A 12891-nucleotide genomic window follows, 5' to 3' on the forward strand; every position below is an offset into this window, starting at 1 on the left:
GTAGAAGTGACCCTAGAATGAACTTCTTGTCAATTGTTAAAAATATTCAAATTATATGAAAACCATCTTTGTATATCAATTCTATATTCAATGTGTTTATTCGGATTCCTATGAATTTTCATCTATCATATATAGATGAGACTCATACAAGACCGTAGAAGCTCTCTATAGACTTACTCAATCTAGACCGTTATTTCGTCAGTCTCCTCCATCACATTCCTTCTCACTCGTTCTCCTGGTATTTACCATACTCGCTCTTTTTCTCGTCTTTCTCCCTCTTCCGATCGGTCGGCCTCTCATTCTAAAAATTTTCATTGTTGTTGTAGTTGTTGCTAATATGGCGGTGAATTAGGTTTGTATTGTGTGTTGTTTTGGTGTTCGGAAAAGCCAAATAAGTTGGAGAACTGAGTTGGTTATTTGTGAAATGTGTGGAATTTATATCTAAAGGTAATTTTATATCTTTTATAAAAACGTTTTAACAATATCCCTTTTATATAACTGCTTTTCATACAAATAAATTTGCATCTTGACAGTTCTCTGATCTATTTTGGTTTCACATAGCCCAATGTGTAATATTGTAGTAGACAATCTTTTTTGTAATTTACATGGCCTTTCACTAGCTATTATAAAAAATTATGTGATACTTAACAATTTGGAGTAAAGTTAACTTTATATTTGTGTTGATCCTCTAATTTTAAATGAAACTTACACGATCTATTTTTTCCGTGATCTTATTACAAATTGGAATGCTATTTCATCATTATTGCTAATCTACATTTTATATAAAAATATTATTTAAACGTTTAATAATGATTAGTGAATTTAATTTGGTACCTTTTTCATATATCTTTAACTGAATATTTAAAAGTGTTACTATTTAGCCAGACTGATTAGATAAAGTGTTTATTTACATTTTTAGAGTAGGCCTAATATCCCTGAAATGTTAGTAAGTTACTTACATTTTACTGTCTTCTCTACCAATTAGTATGTTTTTGGAAACTATAAAACTGTCTGATAATCGACATTAATAACGATAATTTAGGGTTTTTTAGGTAATTCTTTTGTGACTTAGTTTAAATAATGAAAAATAAGTACCTAACTTATATTTTTAAATAAATTAATTAAATTTTATTGTCAGTAATGATAACTGGATATTGGAATAGAAGTTGGGAGTTGGGACTTCACTTTGCAAAATTATTAAATAAAAATACTAAGAAATTGTCAGAAACCACAGATTTATTGATAGTGAGAAATTAGAAATTGCAAAATAATTATCATTTCACAAGCCTTTTTAGATTTTTCAAAATTCTTTCAAGTACTACTCTCTCAAATGCACCCAATTCCAAGTTTCAACTGCTTTACCCTTGCTGGCAGTTTGTTGAAGTTTAAGCGTAGTGGTGAGCTCCTTCCGCACACCTGCGATCCTTGTAGGCGCACCCTGGTAATGTCAATCAGCTCTCGATGCCTGGTGTTGTAGTGATGCCCATCTGCCCGGGCTTGCAAGTCCTGTTGTTTCTGTTTTATGTACATCATAGAATAAAGAATTCTTCTTTGTACCAACCTCTTGGTTATGAATGCCAAATAATTTTTGTTCATAACTTAGACAGTCCACCTCGTCCACAGATGGACAATCAGACATGCATTCAACCAGTCACAGGTAGCAGTGCACAGTGTCAAATTCAAAGAACTCACATAAAGCTTAGGAGGATTCTAGTAGGGCTACAAGAGGAGGGTTTCTCCTGTAAGAATGTTGTGAGGTTTGTCTCAGGTAGACTCCTAGTAGAAACAGGCTCTTGATCGGGTGGTTTGGGAGGAGATTCAGCCTGTGCTTGTTCGACATACCTCACATCAAGTTATAAAAGTAGTATGACACTATTTGGCATATGCGTATCACATCTTGAATAAGGCAAAGTCGCATGTGCGATGATGGGTCTCCAGGTTACAAGCTCTCAAACTACTCAGCAAGAACAGAATCTGAATCAGCTTGCAACAGACATCTTGTATGTGATTTTTCCAAGAAAGCTTATCCATTAAGCCCAAGAGCTTCACTAAGGGGAAGTCATATTGTCCATCATCCTAATAATCCATTTTGGTAAAATTCGCGCAATTTAGAAAATTATCAGCATAATAATAAAGTTTTTAAGTTAGTTAAAAAAATTGTTTGATTAGTCATGACTTGAAACTTGAAATTACATCAAATATAGTTTTTTAAAAGTTTTATAAATCATATCAATAAAAACAAACCAATAAAGTTGTAATTTTGAATAAATTGTGTAATTCTCCAAGGTCTAAGGCCCGGTTCCACAAAAGCCTGTTAAATTTTAATCCAGGAAAAATTCCAACAGAACCAATCAGAAAAAGGTTTTGTTTTAATGAAGCTTCTCTTATTTGTTCTTGTGACATTTAAAGACGAGATTAAATGACATGAGTACTAATCAGAGTAAAGGCTGAATTTCAAGTGAAATAAATCTGGTAAGAATTCTTTATAAACATAATTTTAGATAACATTAATCTGGTGAGAGTGCTTTATAAAAATTGTGATGAATAATCTCAACTATAAAAACTTATTCATCTTATCACAATTTTTATAAAGCACTCTCACCAGATTAATGTTATCTAAAATTATGTTTATAAAGAATTCTTAAAAGATTTATTTCACTTGAAATTCAGCCTTTACTCTGATTAGTACTCATGTCATTTAACCTCGTCTTTAAATGTCACAAGAACAAATAAGAGAAGCTTCATTAAAAAAAAGCTCTTTCTGATCGGTTCTCTTGGAATTTTTCCTGGATTATTGTATAATACTTTTTTCATCAATTTAATTCAAATAACTCATGTTGATTTTTGTTGGATTATTCTATTAGGAAGAAGTAGAATTGAAATAATTCTGCTATTTAGAATATAGTACGTCCAGTAATAGAAAAATAGGTACATTGTGTAGAGGAAGGAGCAAAATGAAGCTTATTTTTCATTCCGGACTAGCAGATAACCCGTGCTCCGCAAGGGTCCAATTAAAAACTTTACTAACTGAAAACTTGACCTACTGAAATCTGGAGGAATTTAAAATTGGCCTATAACGCTATAACCATCCTCGGTAAATTAAGAATCTATGTGCAAAATTTCAAGTTAATCAGTCCAGTTGTTCAGACGTGATGATGCGTGAACTCGTTAATTTCCTATTCAGTACGTATAAAAGCCAATTCTTTCCTTTATTTTATAGAATATAGATGATGATGTCCACATCAGCGTTTTGCTTGTGCGTGGGTGATAGAAAAGTGCGTTGGTGAATTGATGTGACGAAACGTACATGCCATCGTCGGGACTCGAACCCTCAAACCAGGCATTGCTAACAGACCGAAGTTTGTGACGCTCCTTACCGCTATATCCCGACCGACAATCTCGGGTATTTAGTTTTTAAGGAAAGATTCTAGTTTGTTATGTGGCTGTTTTGTAATAACTTTTGAGAGGAAATAATATTACGAACGCGTTCCCTTTCTATTGATCACCTAGATGAGCCGAACAGCTGAGCAAAGGATGTTGGTACTCTGCTAATTTCACTGCACTCTTCTATTTTTAGTGTTGTAAACAAACAGATAATGTGCCAAATTTTCCCGCCCATTCCCGCGAGTTGCAGCTGTTTGCCAAGGTATTTTGGATTGGCATTGCTCGTTTCATAATACATTGGTCTTAAAACTCAAAGTACCTTATTTTGTTAGCTAATATAAAGTAGTAATCTTCATAATTTTGAAGTAAAGCATCATACTTGATAATGCTAAACAGTGTAACAATCCTCTTCCAAGTGCTGGCGTTAGCGGCTCTTAAATATTTCTGAATGTGAGTTAACTGTATCAGTGAGTTTGATTATTTGTCGCTGGTCTATTTTCTTCAGTCAAGGAGAGCAGCTTTAAATAATGTATGATGTAGAGGTAGCGATTATTATGCACAATAAGAAGTCATAATAATAAGGGAACTATTCAAATATGGGCCGCTTCTAACACTGACATATTTTAGATGCGTTAAAATTTGTTCTCCAGTTCTATTGAGGGGTATTTTTGTGATTATATTTGTTATAATAAGCAACAACCAGTTACTTGTCGATAATTGAACTGGAACAAGTGACTTTTATGTTTCTCTTATGTTAGTGGTGTTACACTTATCATTTTCTTCTTCAATTACTAAGTACAAGGTTTAATTTTTCTCCATCACGGAGGTTCCTATAATATTTAAATGCAACATAGAATGTGGTCCTCATTACTATTATTTATCCTCTTCATGAGAATCAGTTTCAGTCTACGGCCCAAAAACCGCGGTCTCATAAAAAACGGTACATACTTCCCCACTCTTCTATTTTACTTTTGTCTATACTTGGGTATTTAACTTCTTTGGAATTTCATCTACCGTATTGGAGGTTTTATCACAGTTTCCTATATTTTGTGAATGCAAATGTTATTAGAATTTTACAGAAACTCGTTTCTGTACTTAAAGGTGTGAGAGGCTTGTAGCACTTGTTAATTGAAATCATGCTGCTGTTAATCTCAAATAATTTTTTTTAAGTAAATTATTTGAGTGAAATGTTTCAATTGAAAATAATGAAGAAGCTCTATACTTTACTAGTACACTATACTTTCCTTATATCTTGAAGTACTTCCTTTTCTCTATTTAGACGAATTCCATCAGACTTACCGTCAATTCTGATAACATATTCATTACGGTGCGTGCAGACTTATGCGTCACGGACACGCGCATATCGTGTTCCTGTACAAATACAGATATAGTAAGCTGAACATCAACTGATGAAAAGCGAAATGCGCGTTTTTGTTGCGCATAAGTTTGTATGCACCTATAGATGAAGCAATATTAATGAAACCGGAATTTTCTCCATTCATGCTTTCATTAGTTTTTATACATGTAACTTGGAAAATGATAGGCTACAATGAAAAAAATCTTTTAATAGAGCTTCAGGATGCCTTCAAAATTTCGTAATAATTGTTCCAATATCTCACATCTTACAGAAAGACAAATTAGTCATGTTAAATTCGTAGTCTGAAACAATGAAAACCACTTTAACTCAGCCAATATTGGAGAACAGAGTTACCGCTCAACATAATTTACTAACCGTAACCTTCATATTGAGAATACAGTACTTTCTAAACTTGCATTAGTGATAGACATGTAAATGATAATGATGTAGAAGTTGTGATGTGGCTGCTTTTCAGTTGTCACGGCCTTGTCAGATACACTCTCTTCAACAAGTTCGTCCACCTTTTCCATCCATTTAGAACCTATTGTGATCTATATCGATTGCTTATGTTCTGTAGAACAATAATGAGTGTGTGCTCTATCTCCTAAACTCCATATCGCCTAATGCATAGTATCGAAGCGCAACGTATACTCATACTGAATCAATTGTTAAGTTACTGATTACGTCAGATAAGAATCTCAAGCTTTTAAACACGTCTCATCTTTTATTAAATTCTGAATGTTATTTTTGTCCATACGAATATGATTATACATCTAATTTAATATTTTCAATAATATCGAGAATCATTGTCTAGAAATAGAACGCATGGAATTTTTTGAAAATATTTTAAACCAATATTATTCGTGCTCAAATATTTGTTGATGTAAAATAATTCAAGTAAGTTATACATATTATGTATAACTCAATAAGTGGATTAATTGATTAATGAAGACACAATTATTGGCAGAGAAATTTAATTATTTATCATAATGAATTTAAAACAATTATGTTGTTCCTGTGAAGTCTTCATTGTAAATTATTGTACAGTAAAAGGAAAATTGGTTTTATCCCAAAACAGTTATGAAGACCTTATTTATTTTCTCAAATAACGTCAACTACAGCAAAGCATACATTTTGAATCGACTCAGGAATCTAATCTCATGTATCTACTCTACATCTACATACGGTACATTTAGAATGTCTATAAAATTGCAACGTCTCGAGAAGAATGACTTCAGCTTCAACGACATTTAAAAGGATTTCAGGGTCTAAAGTTGACCTTGTTGTTTGGAGGTCAGCCGTTTTTATCTTCAAGTCGATTTTGGATCTATGATAGTCATTGAATTTGTACTTGAAGCTGCTTCTCAGTGGAGATGCTCAAAAACGACAATTCATTCTCTTTGTAAATAGGCCCCCTCGTTTCAAATTCTAAAGTGTATTCTACATACCTCTCTTGTAAAAATTTATTTTCCTTTTTGATGATACAATTTTGTACTTTTGCAAGGAAATTAGGTTGCAGTGTTTTTTTTTATACGAAAATTGATCTTCTGTTATCTATTCACTGTTAACGAGGTGTAACCTGCGGTTTCCTTTTATCATGCGTCAATCATCTTCTGTAATACAAACATGCTCCACTTAATCCTATTCTTCTTTTATCACTAGCTTATCTGCGAACTTGTTTCATCCTGGTACTACAGAATCAGTACAACACATTTCAATTTTTTCATGTCACTCTTGAATTTCTCATACCTGGTTCCGACATAATATAAGGTATAACTCATTATATTGTTCTTAACAATACCATAGATATAACATACCCAAGAAATTTTGTTATGTTTTCTTAATTACAATACTTTTTGCTGTCTTTATTTTTAAAACTACTACTGTGAATGTGAGTAATCAATTTATTAAAATTTGAATACTTTAATAGTACGTCAACTTTATTCGTGTATCTCTTCACAGTGCTTTTTGTCAACTATAATATTTGATAAATATATTCTGGAGCATGTAGAGTATAATAAAAATTGTTGATTAACTATTAATAACATCTAAGAAATTTGCTATTATGGTCTCTGCCACGAAAGCCAAGATTTTCCTACTGTTATGCGCAAGCTAGATTGTGATTATTATCTTGGCTTGGCTCCAACGGCTTTGAGAGTCAATCTAGTTAATAATAAACTTTCTTTTGTTCAAGTTTTGGCTGCATCCTCCGACAATAGACTAGCTGTGCTGAAAAAATAGAATAGCCTTCCCTCTTGCATGCTCTCTGCAGCTATCCTGCTCTCTTATAATAATAAAATACAGCTGATAGTGCCGTAGTAGTGAAAGTAACCTAGTTAGATGTCGTCAACTTGCTTACTAGGTGAGTTGAGTAAGCGCTGCGCTGCGGCACTGCTTTGCTCAGCTGATTGAGTTCAGAGCTCTCCGAGTTGTGATGGAGGTGGAGAGTCGTGAACTCCTACAAGGTGGGAGCTCACTATGGCCAGACTCACTTTATACTGTCAGCATTACAGTTTCAATAATATGAACACTTCCCAATCATTCAATGCTGACACTAATAAGTAAATCTCACGGAGTTCACTCAGCCTCTAGAGACCTCGAATACTCCGCTCGCTTATTCGCGATGATATTTAACTCTGAAATAAAACTGGTTTTTGATCTCTGTATCATATTGCCATTATACGTTAGTTGCAATGGTTTTAAATATCAATCTCTTCAGCCTCGAATCTATTGTAGAAAATTATAAGCTGACAGCAATATTGTAATTGAAACCTTTTTCAAGTAGGCCTACTATTGTTGTTGGAGCAGTTGTATCAGATCAGTTTCTAAATTGAGTGTAGTGTTGTCATTGGAGCTATCAATGAGGAAGCTCTGCAATGAACTCGATACTTTCTATACAGTATCTTTCCATATGGTTGCTTCGGCATATTATCATAAAAGAGATCCTGTGGAAATTATCATGGATTATGATGTATTGTCTTCAAGATGCTTTGTAGAATGTACTTAAAATATAACCATAGACCTATTAAACATTTTTTAGGATTAAATCTGTGATATAACTCGGAGAAATTTTAAATAATTGAGCATCTTTTGCACAATTTTATTAAGTGTGTGACAATAGCACAACATGATAATTCATAATACAACAACAATATTGAGAAAGAAACGATTTCATAAAATAACTCAAGGAGATAATAAATGCTCTATTGTGTTGAATTAATCATGAATGCATTCATATTCATTTTCAGTCAGACTTGCATTAGCCTCTTTACTGATAAGAACAGCACTTCCTCCAATTTATCGGTTGTATACTGCATTAATAATTTGTGTTTGTTATTTATCTATTCAATTATATTCGACCTCACATCTAAAAGAATGCTATAATTTGTTCCAAGGCAAAATATTCATCATTAGTATAAAAACGGGTTTTTATTAGAAAATCCTTATTTTAAGTTTATATTCACTCACTAGTATGCCTCTTACATGTAACGGTAACTTATTATAAAACCTAATTGCACAAGCCCTAAAACTAATATAACTAGATTTGTACCGACAATATTCGTTTCTAAGGTTCAACCTAGTAGGGAGAGAATTCTAATAAATAAATACCATAATAGAGCAAAAGGCCATAAATACCATAGAAAGGCTATAATAAATACCATAAAAGGCTATAAATACCATAATAGAGCAAAAGGCCCAGTAGGTAATATGTACCATATTATAGTAGTTCAGAGGCCAGAGGTAGCTGAATGACAGTTTAAACTTGAGTTAATTCAAGAACTGTCTGATCTACAGTTAAAAAATGGTATTATCGATTGCAGTTGTTTAATTCAAAAACGTCACAGTTAATCCTTAGTCAAGTTAACCAGCCAATATCGATCGTTCAAATGACATGATGTATTGCTCTACCAGATGCAGTAATATTTTTATGTTCTTCAAATATACGGGAATACAAAGCTCTTTCGGTGTCTGAAAACCAATTTCGAGAGCCTTATCTTATTATTTATTTGAAAAAGCATACAGGTTTGGAAACATCAGGCTTTGGCAGCCCAAAACTTTTTCCGGTCCAGAAATACAGTGTTTAATAAAGAAAACTACAATATACGTTATAAGAATGAAATACGGTAGAACAGAATATGATAATTTAAAATATTATCAATAATTATGTGCCTAAACTTTTTATCGTTTTAGGTATCTTTAATCGAAACGAATATGGAAAGTGTTGATAATGATTGTATTATTTGTAAACATATTCCCTGAATGACATGTGACTTATCTATTTGAATTTTATCTCATCTATGATATGCCGTTTGTTTAAACTCTATTGTTGGATGATTTCGCTAATAATTATTTGAATTGAAACGATTTTCAGATGGACTCATTCTTAGGACTGTTTGAGCCGGATAGGGAGGGGGAGGGGGAGGACACCCAGCTGCCCCCCGAGCCCCAGCTGGGAAATGTCGAGTACAAGTTGAAACTAGTCAACCCATCCCGTCTCAGGTTCCAGCACCTCGTCACACAGGTATGCTATGCTATGCTATGCCCCCATTAACTAATAATAATTAACAAATAACTATTGGAGTAGTATGACTGAAAGTGAGGGGGGTGAATGAAATATGTTTATGATAGAGTGGGTATAAGGGCGAAGCCACATGAAGCATTTTTCACAAAATTCACGAATGACGCATCATCACGTCTCAACTACTGAACTGATTAACTTGACATTTTGCATATAGATTCTCAATTTACCGAATATGGTTATAGACCCATTTAAAATTCTTCAAGATTTCAGTAGATCAAGTTTTCAGTTTGTCATGTTTTTAATTAGACCCTTGCGGAACACGGGTTACCTGCTAGTAGACAATAAGTGGCAATACATTTGAAAACGAGCTGTAAAAATGCCGCTCTTTATAGTTGTGGCCTATCACTAAAGAGAGCTATTATGTATGTTTGTTTAGATGAAGTGGAGACTGCGAGAAGGACACGGCGAAGCGATCTATGAGATTGGCGTGGAGGACAGTGGCCTGCTGACGGGCCTGTCAGAGGAGGAGATGACTGCCAGCCTGGAGACCCTGGAGCAGATGGCCACTACCCTCGGCGCCACCACCACGGTGCTCAGACAGAGGATCGTCGACGACTCCAGGCAGGTCGCCGAAGTCCTTGTTCGCAAGGTCAGTAACCAATACAAATCATGCTACTGCTGAACTTTACTATACTCAAGTGTAGTGGAACTTTTCATTTAATGCAGTTGCTGCAGATGTGCTTGATTTAAAGTCTTATTAATAATGTTGTAAACTGGTCTTTTATTTATTCATTAATTTACTGACTCATTTGTATTTTTGTTGTGATAAGACAATTTCTAAGGCCCGGTTGTACAAAAAAGGTTTACGAAAAGAAGGCTTCTCTTGTTGGTTCTCGTAAAATTAATCACGATTAAAATTAACCGGCCTTTGTGCAACCGGCACCAAGTACGGTAGTTTTTTATAATTAAACTGTTTTTAATGCATTTATTCATTATGTGCGGATTGTGGTGGCTAAAGGTAGACGCACACAGATTGTCATCGGGCGGACGGCACGCATCAGACGGATCGGACGATTAGATTTGATGCTATAAAGTAGGTATGCGCACTCCAATTGAAAACAATGCATCAAATCTAATCGTCCGATCCGTCCGATGCGTGCTGTCCGTCCGAAGACGATCTGTGTGCGCCTACCTTTAAGGTGCATTTTCGCTTTTGCATAAACTTCCGCGACAAATATTGTTGACATTCATATTGTACAAATTTCAAGTATGCTTAAACAGCTGATCAAATAACTTTTCATTATTTGTAACTTTATTTATAACTTCTTTTCTAATAATATCAACATATTGCCATTTAAAAGTATAAACTCAACCTCCCCCATTAAAACATAATCTTTTAGGTTATTTAGACCCTGTCGTGGTCGACGACGGCATTCACGCACAAACGAAAAACCAGCCCAAGCACAAAATAGGTACAGAATGGAAACTGTCAATCAAACGCCTATCCAACCAATGCTTTTTACATGGCACAAATACTAGACACGTCAAGTGACCTTAGGAAATTCCAATCCTGGTCTTCTGATTGGCTCGCGGCAGTGAACGAGATCAATTGATCTGGATCAGTAAAGTGATCCGAACCTCCAATCAATATTATTACAATGCGGAACTTCCTAGATGGCGGATTTTTGCGCCATCTTTTTTAGGAAGTTCCGCATTGTATGTATACTGTGGCCCAAGTCTAAGTCAGATAAGGCGCTATCAAACATTGATGGACTAGTGCTGGAATAGTCTTGCGTTCGAATCCCGCTAAGCATATGAATTTTAAATCATGCCATCATTAAATATCATTGTCTACAAATAAATAAGAAGATTCACTAGAGAACAATGGGCATCATCCAGCAACCTATGTTGTTTTAAATCATAGGTTTGATTATTTTGAATCCATATTGCTTCCAATTCATTAATGTTTGTCAAGTTTAAACGTTGATATCACTTATTAAATCATGTAATGGAATGTCCTTCATAGTGCAATTTGTAATTTTTTGAGAAGAAATGAGTATGAATTATATGTTTGTTGTGTTTCACTCCAGCTTATATTTTTTACTTTGATCAGCACTTTACTGATTCAAGAGCTGTGACTATTGTGATGACTGCAATCCATCGACAATATAGGCTACTCATAGAGAAAACTGACCTCAGCAAGCCATCAACATAAATTATTCTCGTTTTTCTATTTATAAATTTCACTCACCTTAAAAATTCGTATAAAATTTAATTTTACGAAGTGAAGCAGATTCACTATGTATTATGTACTCAGATTCTAATGAAAAGATTTATAATTTATATAAGATATTTATTTATAACATGTATTATTTAAATCCAATCTAATAAATAAAGTACCTCAGTACATCCATACGTAGAAGAAATGAGTAGAATAGAAGAATGAGTAGGTAGTAGTAGCAATACATGCTAGCAAATTGGGAGCTATTTTAATCCTTTCTCTTGAGGCACGGAGGCTATTAATTTCGTTTTTTTTCTATAATTTTTTATAAACTTTTTTCTATAATTTTTAAATAACAAACCTTCATTTCTAAACAACAAGTTGTTCTACATAATAAGCATGATAACCAGTTGAAACAAAATTACAATAAATAAACTGCTCAATTGAAAAATTGAAAAAATGTAGTGAACAAATATCTAGTCAATTCAAACAATTCTTCACATATTATAATAGAAACAAGTCAATACTGTATGCATATAAGCTCAATACCGAAGTCACGTCCTTATGACTTGCAGTAGCATTTAATGGGTAAACTAAGCAATGATCGAACGACTATTACGGTTATTAATAAATATTATGTTCCGCAACTCTCTGCAAAAAATACAGAAAAAGAATAACTTACATTATGATGTGGTTTCCTAGTAAATTATATCGGACTATCATGCCTAAAATTTATTGATTCTCTGAAAATCAAAACCGTTATCGTATTAATTTTTCTTGAGATGAGTAAAGTATTTTTAAAAACATTTTTTTTATATTTTGTCAAAATTTCATGGATAATTAATATTCTCATTGAAGTTAAAAAGAATGTTGCCTGAATCCACCTAGCAACAAAACTCAACAATTTACTTCCTGTCAATTTACTTCCTTCCTATCATCAAGATAATAGAAAACTCAAGAAAATTTAAATGCGCCGTTAAAAACTGGATCACAACAACTGGAAGACATATAGAAAACATAGTTTCGAACAATATGTGAGCTCACTTACCCAATGTATTTGCACCCCCACTCTAAATTTAATTGTATTACTACTACACCTGCTCTAGAACATGGGTTTCCCATAGTTGAGTAGGTTAATTTCCGAAAAAATGCAATTTATTTATATTTGTAGTAAATTTCATATATTGTATTTTTGAATATTATGTACATTTTATTGATAAGATTGTTTATTTGTATATTAATGGAAATAAAATTTATTTGTTTTGTATTGTATTGTAATGAGGATTGGGGAGCCAAGCTCTTATGGGAAAAAAGCGATAATTTTTCACAATTCCAGTTGATTATGTTCAAACTTGTAATAAACATAATATTTATTCCAATGTAATTGGTAATTTTAATTTATCCGGA

At 33.5% G+C, this 12891-nt stretch overlaps 1 protein-coding gene across 4 annotated transcripts in view; it reads left to right on the plus strand.

Moving 5' to 3' along the window:
- Positions 1 to 205: 205 nt before the first annotated feature.
- Positions 206 to 12891, plus strand: part of LOC111043762 (GTP-binding protein 2) — a 38969-nt gene continuing 26283 nt past the window's right edge. The window contains exons 1-4 of one of the 4 annotated variants that reach the window (XM_039426917.1): positions 304 to 447; positions 3221 to 3403; positions 9114 to 9263; positions 9700 to 9912. In XM_039426917.1, the coding sequence (XP_039282851.1) occupies positions 9114 to 9263; positions 9700 to 9912 (363 nt within the window). In that variant the 5' untranslated portion in view covers positions 304 to 447; positions 3221 to 3403. Of the gene's footprint in view, positions 448 to 3220; positions 3404 to 3679; positions 3835 to 9113; positions 9264 to 9699; positions 9913 to 12891 lie in introns of those variants that run through there. The other 3 variants (XM_039426916.1, XM_022328807.2, XM_022328808.2) reach the window with 3 other exon arrangements.

Source organism: Nilaparvata lugens, chromosome 4, assembly GCF_014356525.2.
Source record: "Nilaparvata lugens isolate BPH chromosome 4, ASM1435652v1, whole genome shotgun sequence".
In the NCBI taxonomy this organism is placed as follows: Eukaryota; Metazoa; Arthropoda; class Insecta; order Hemiptera; family Delphacidae; genus Nilaparvata; species Nilaparvata lugens.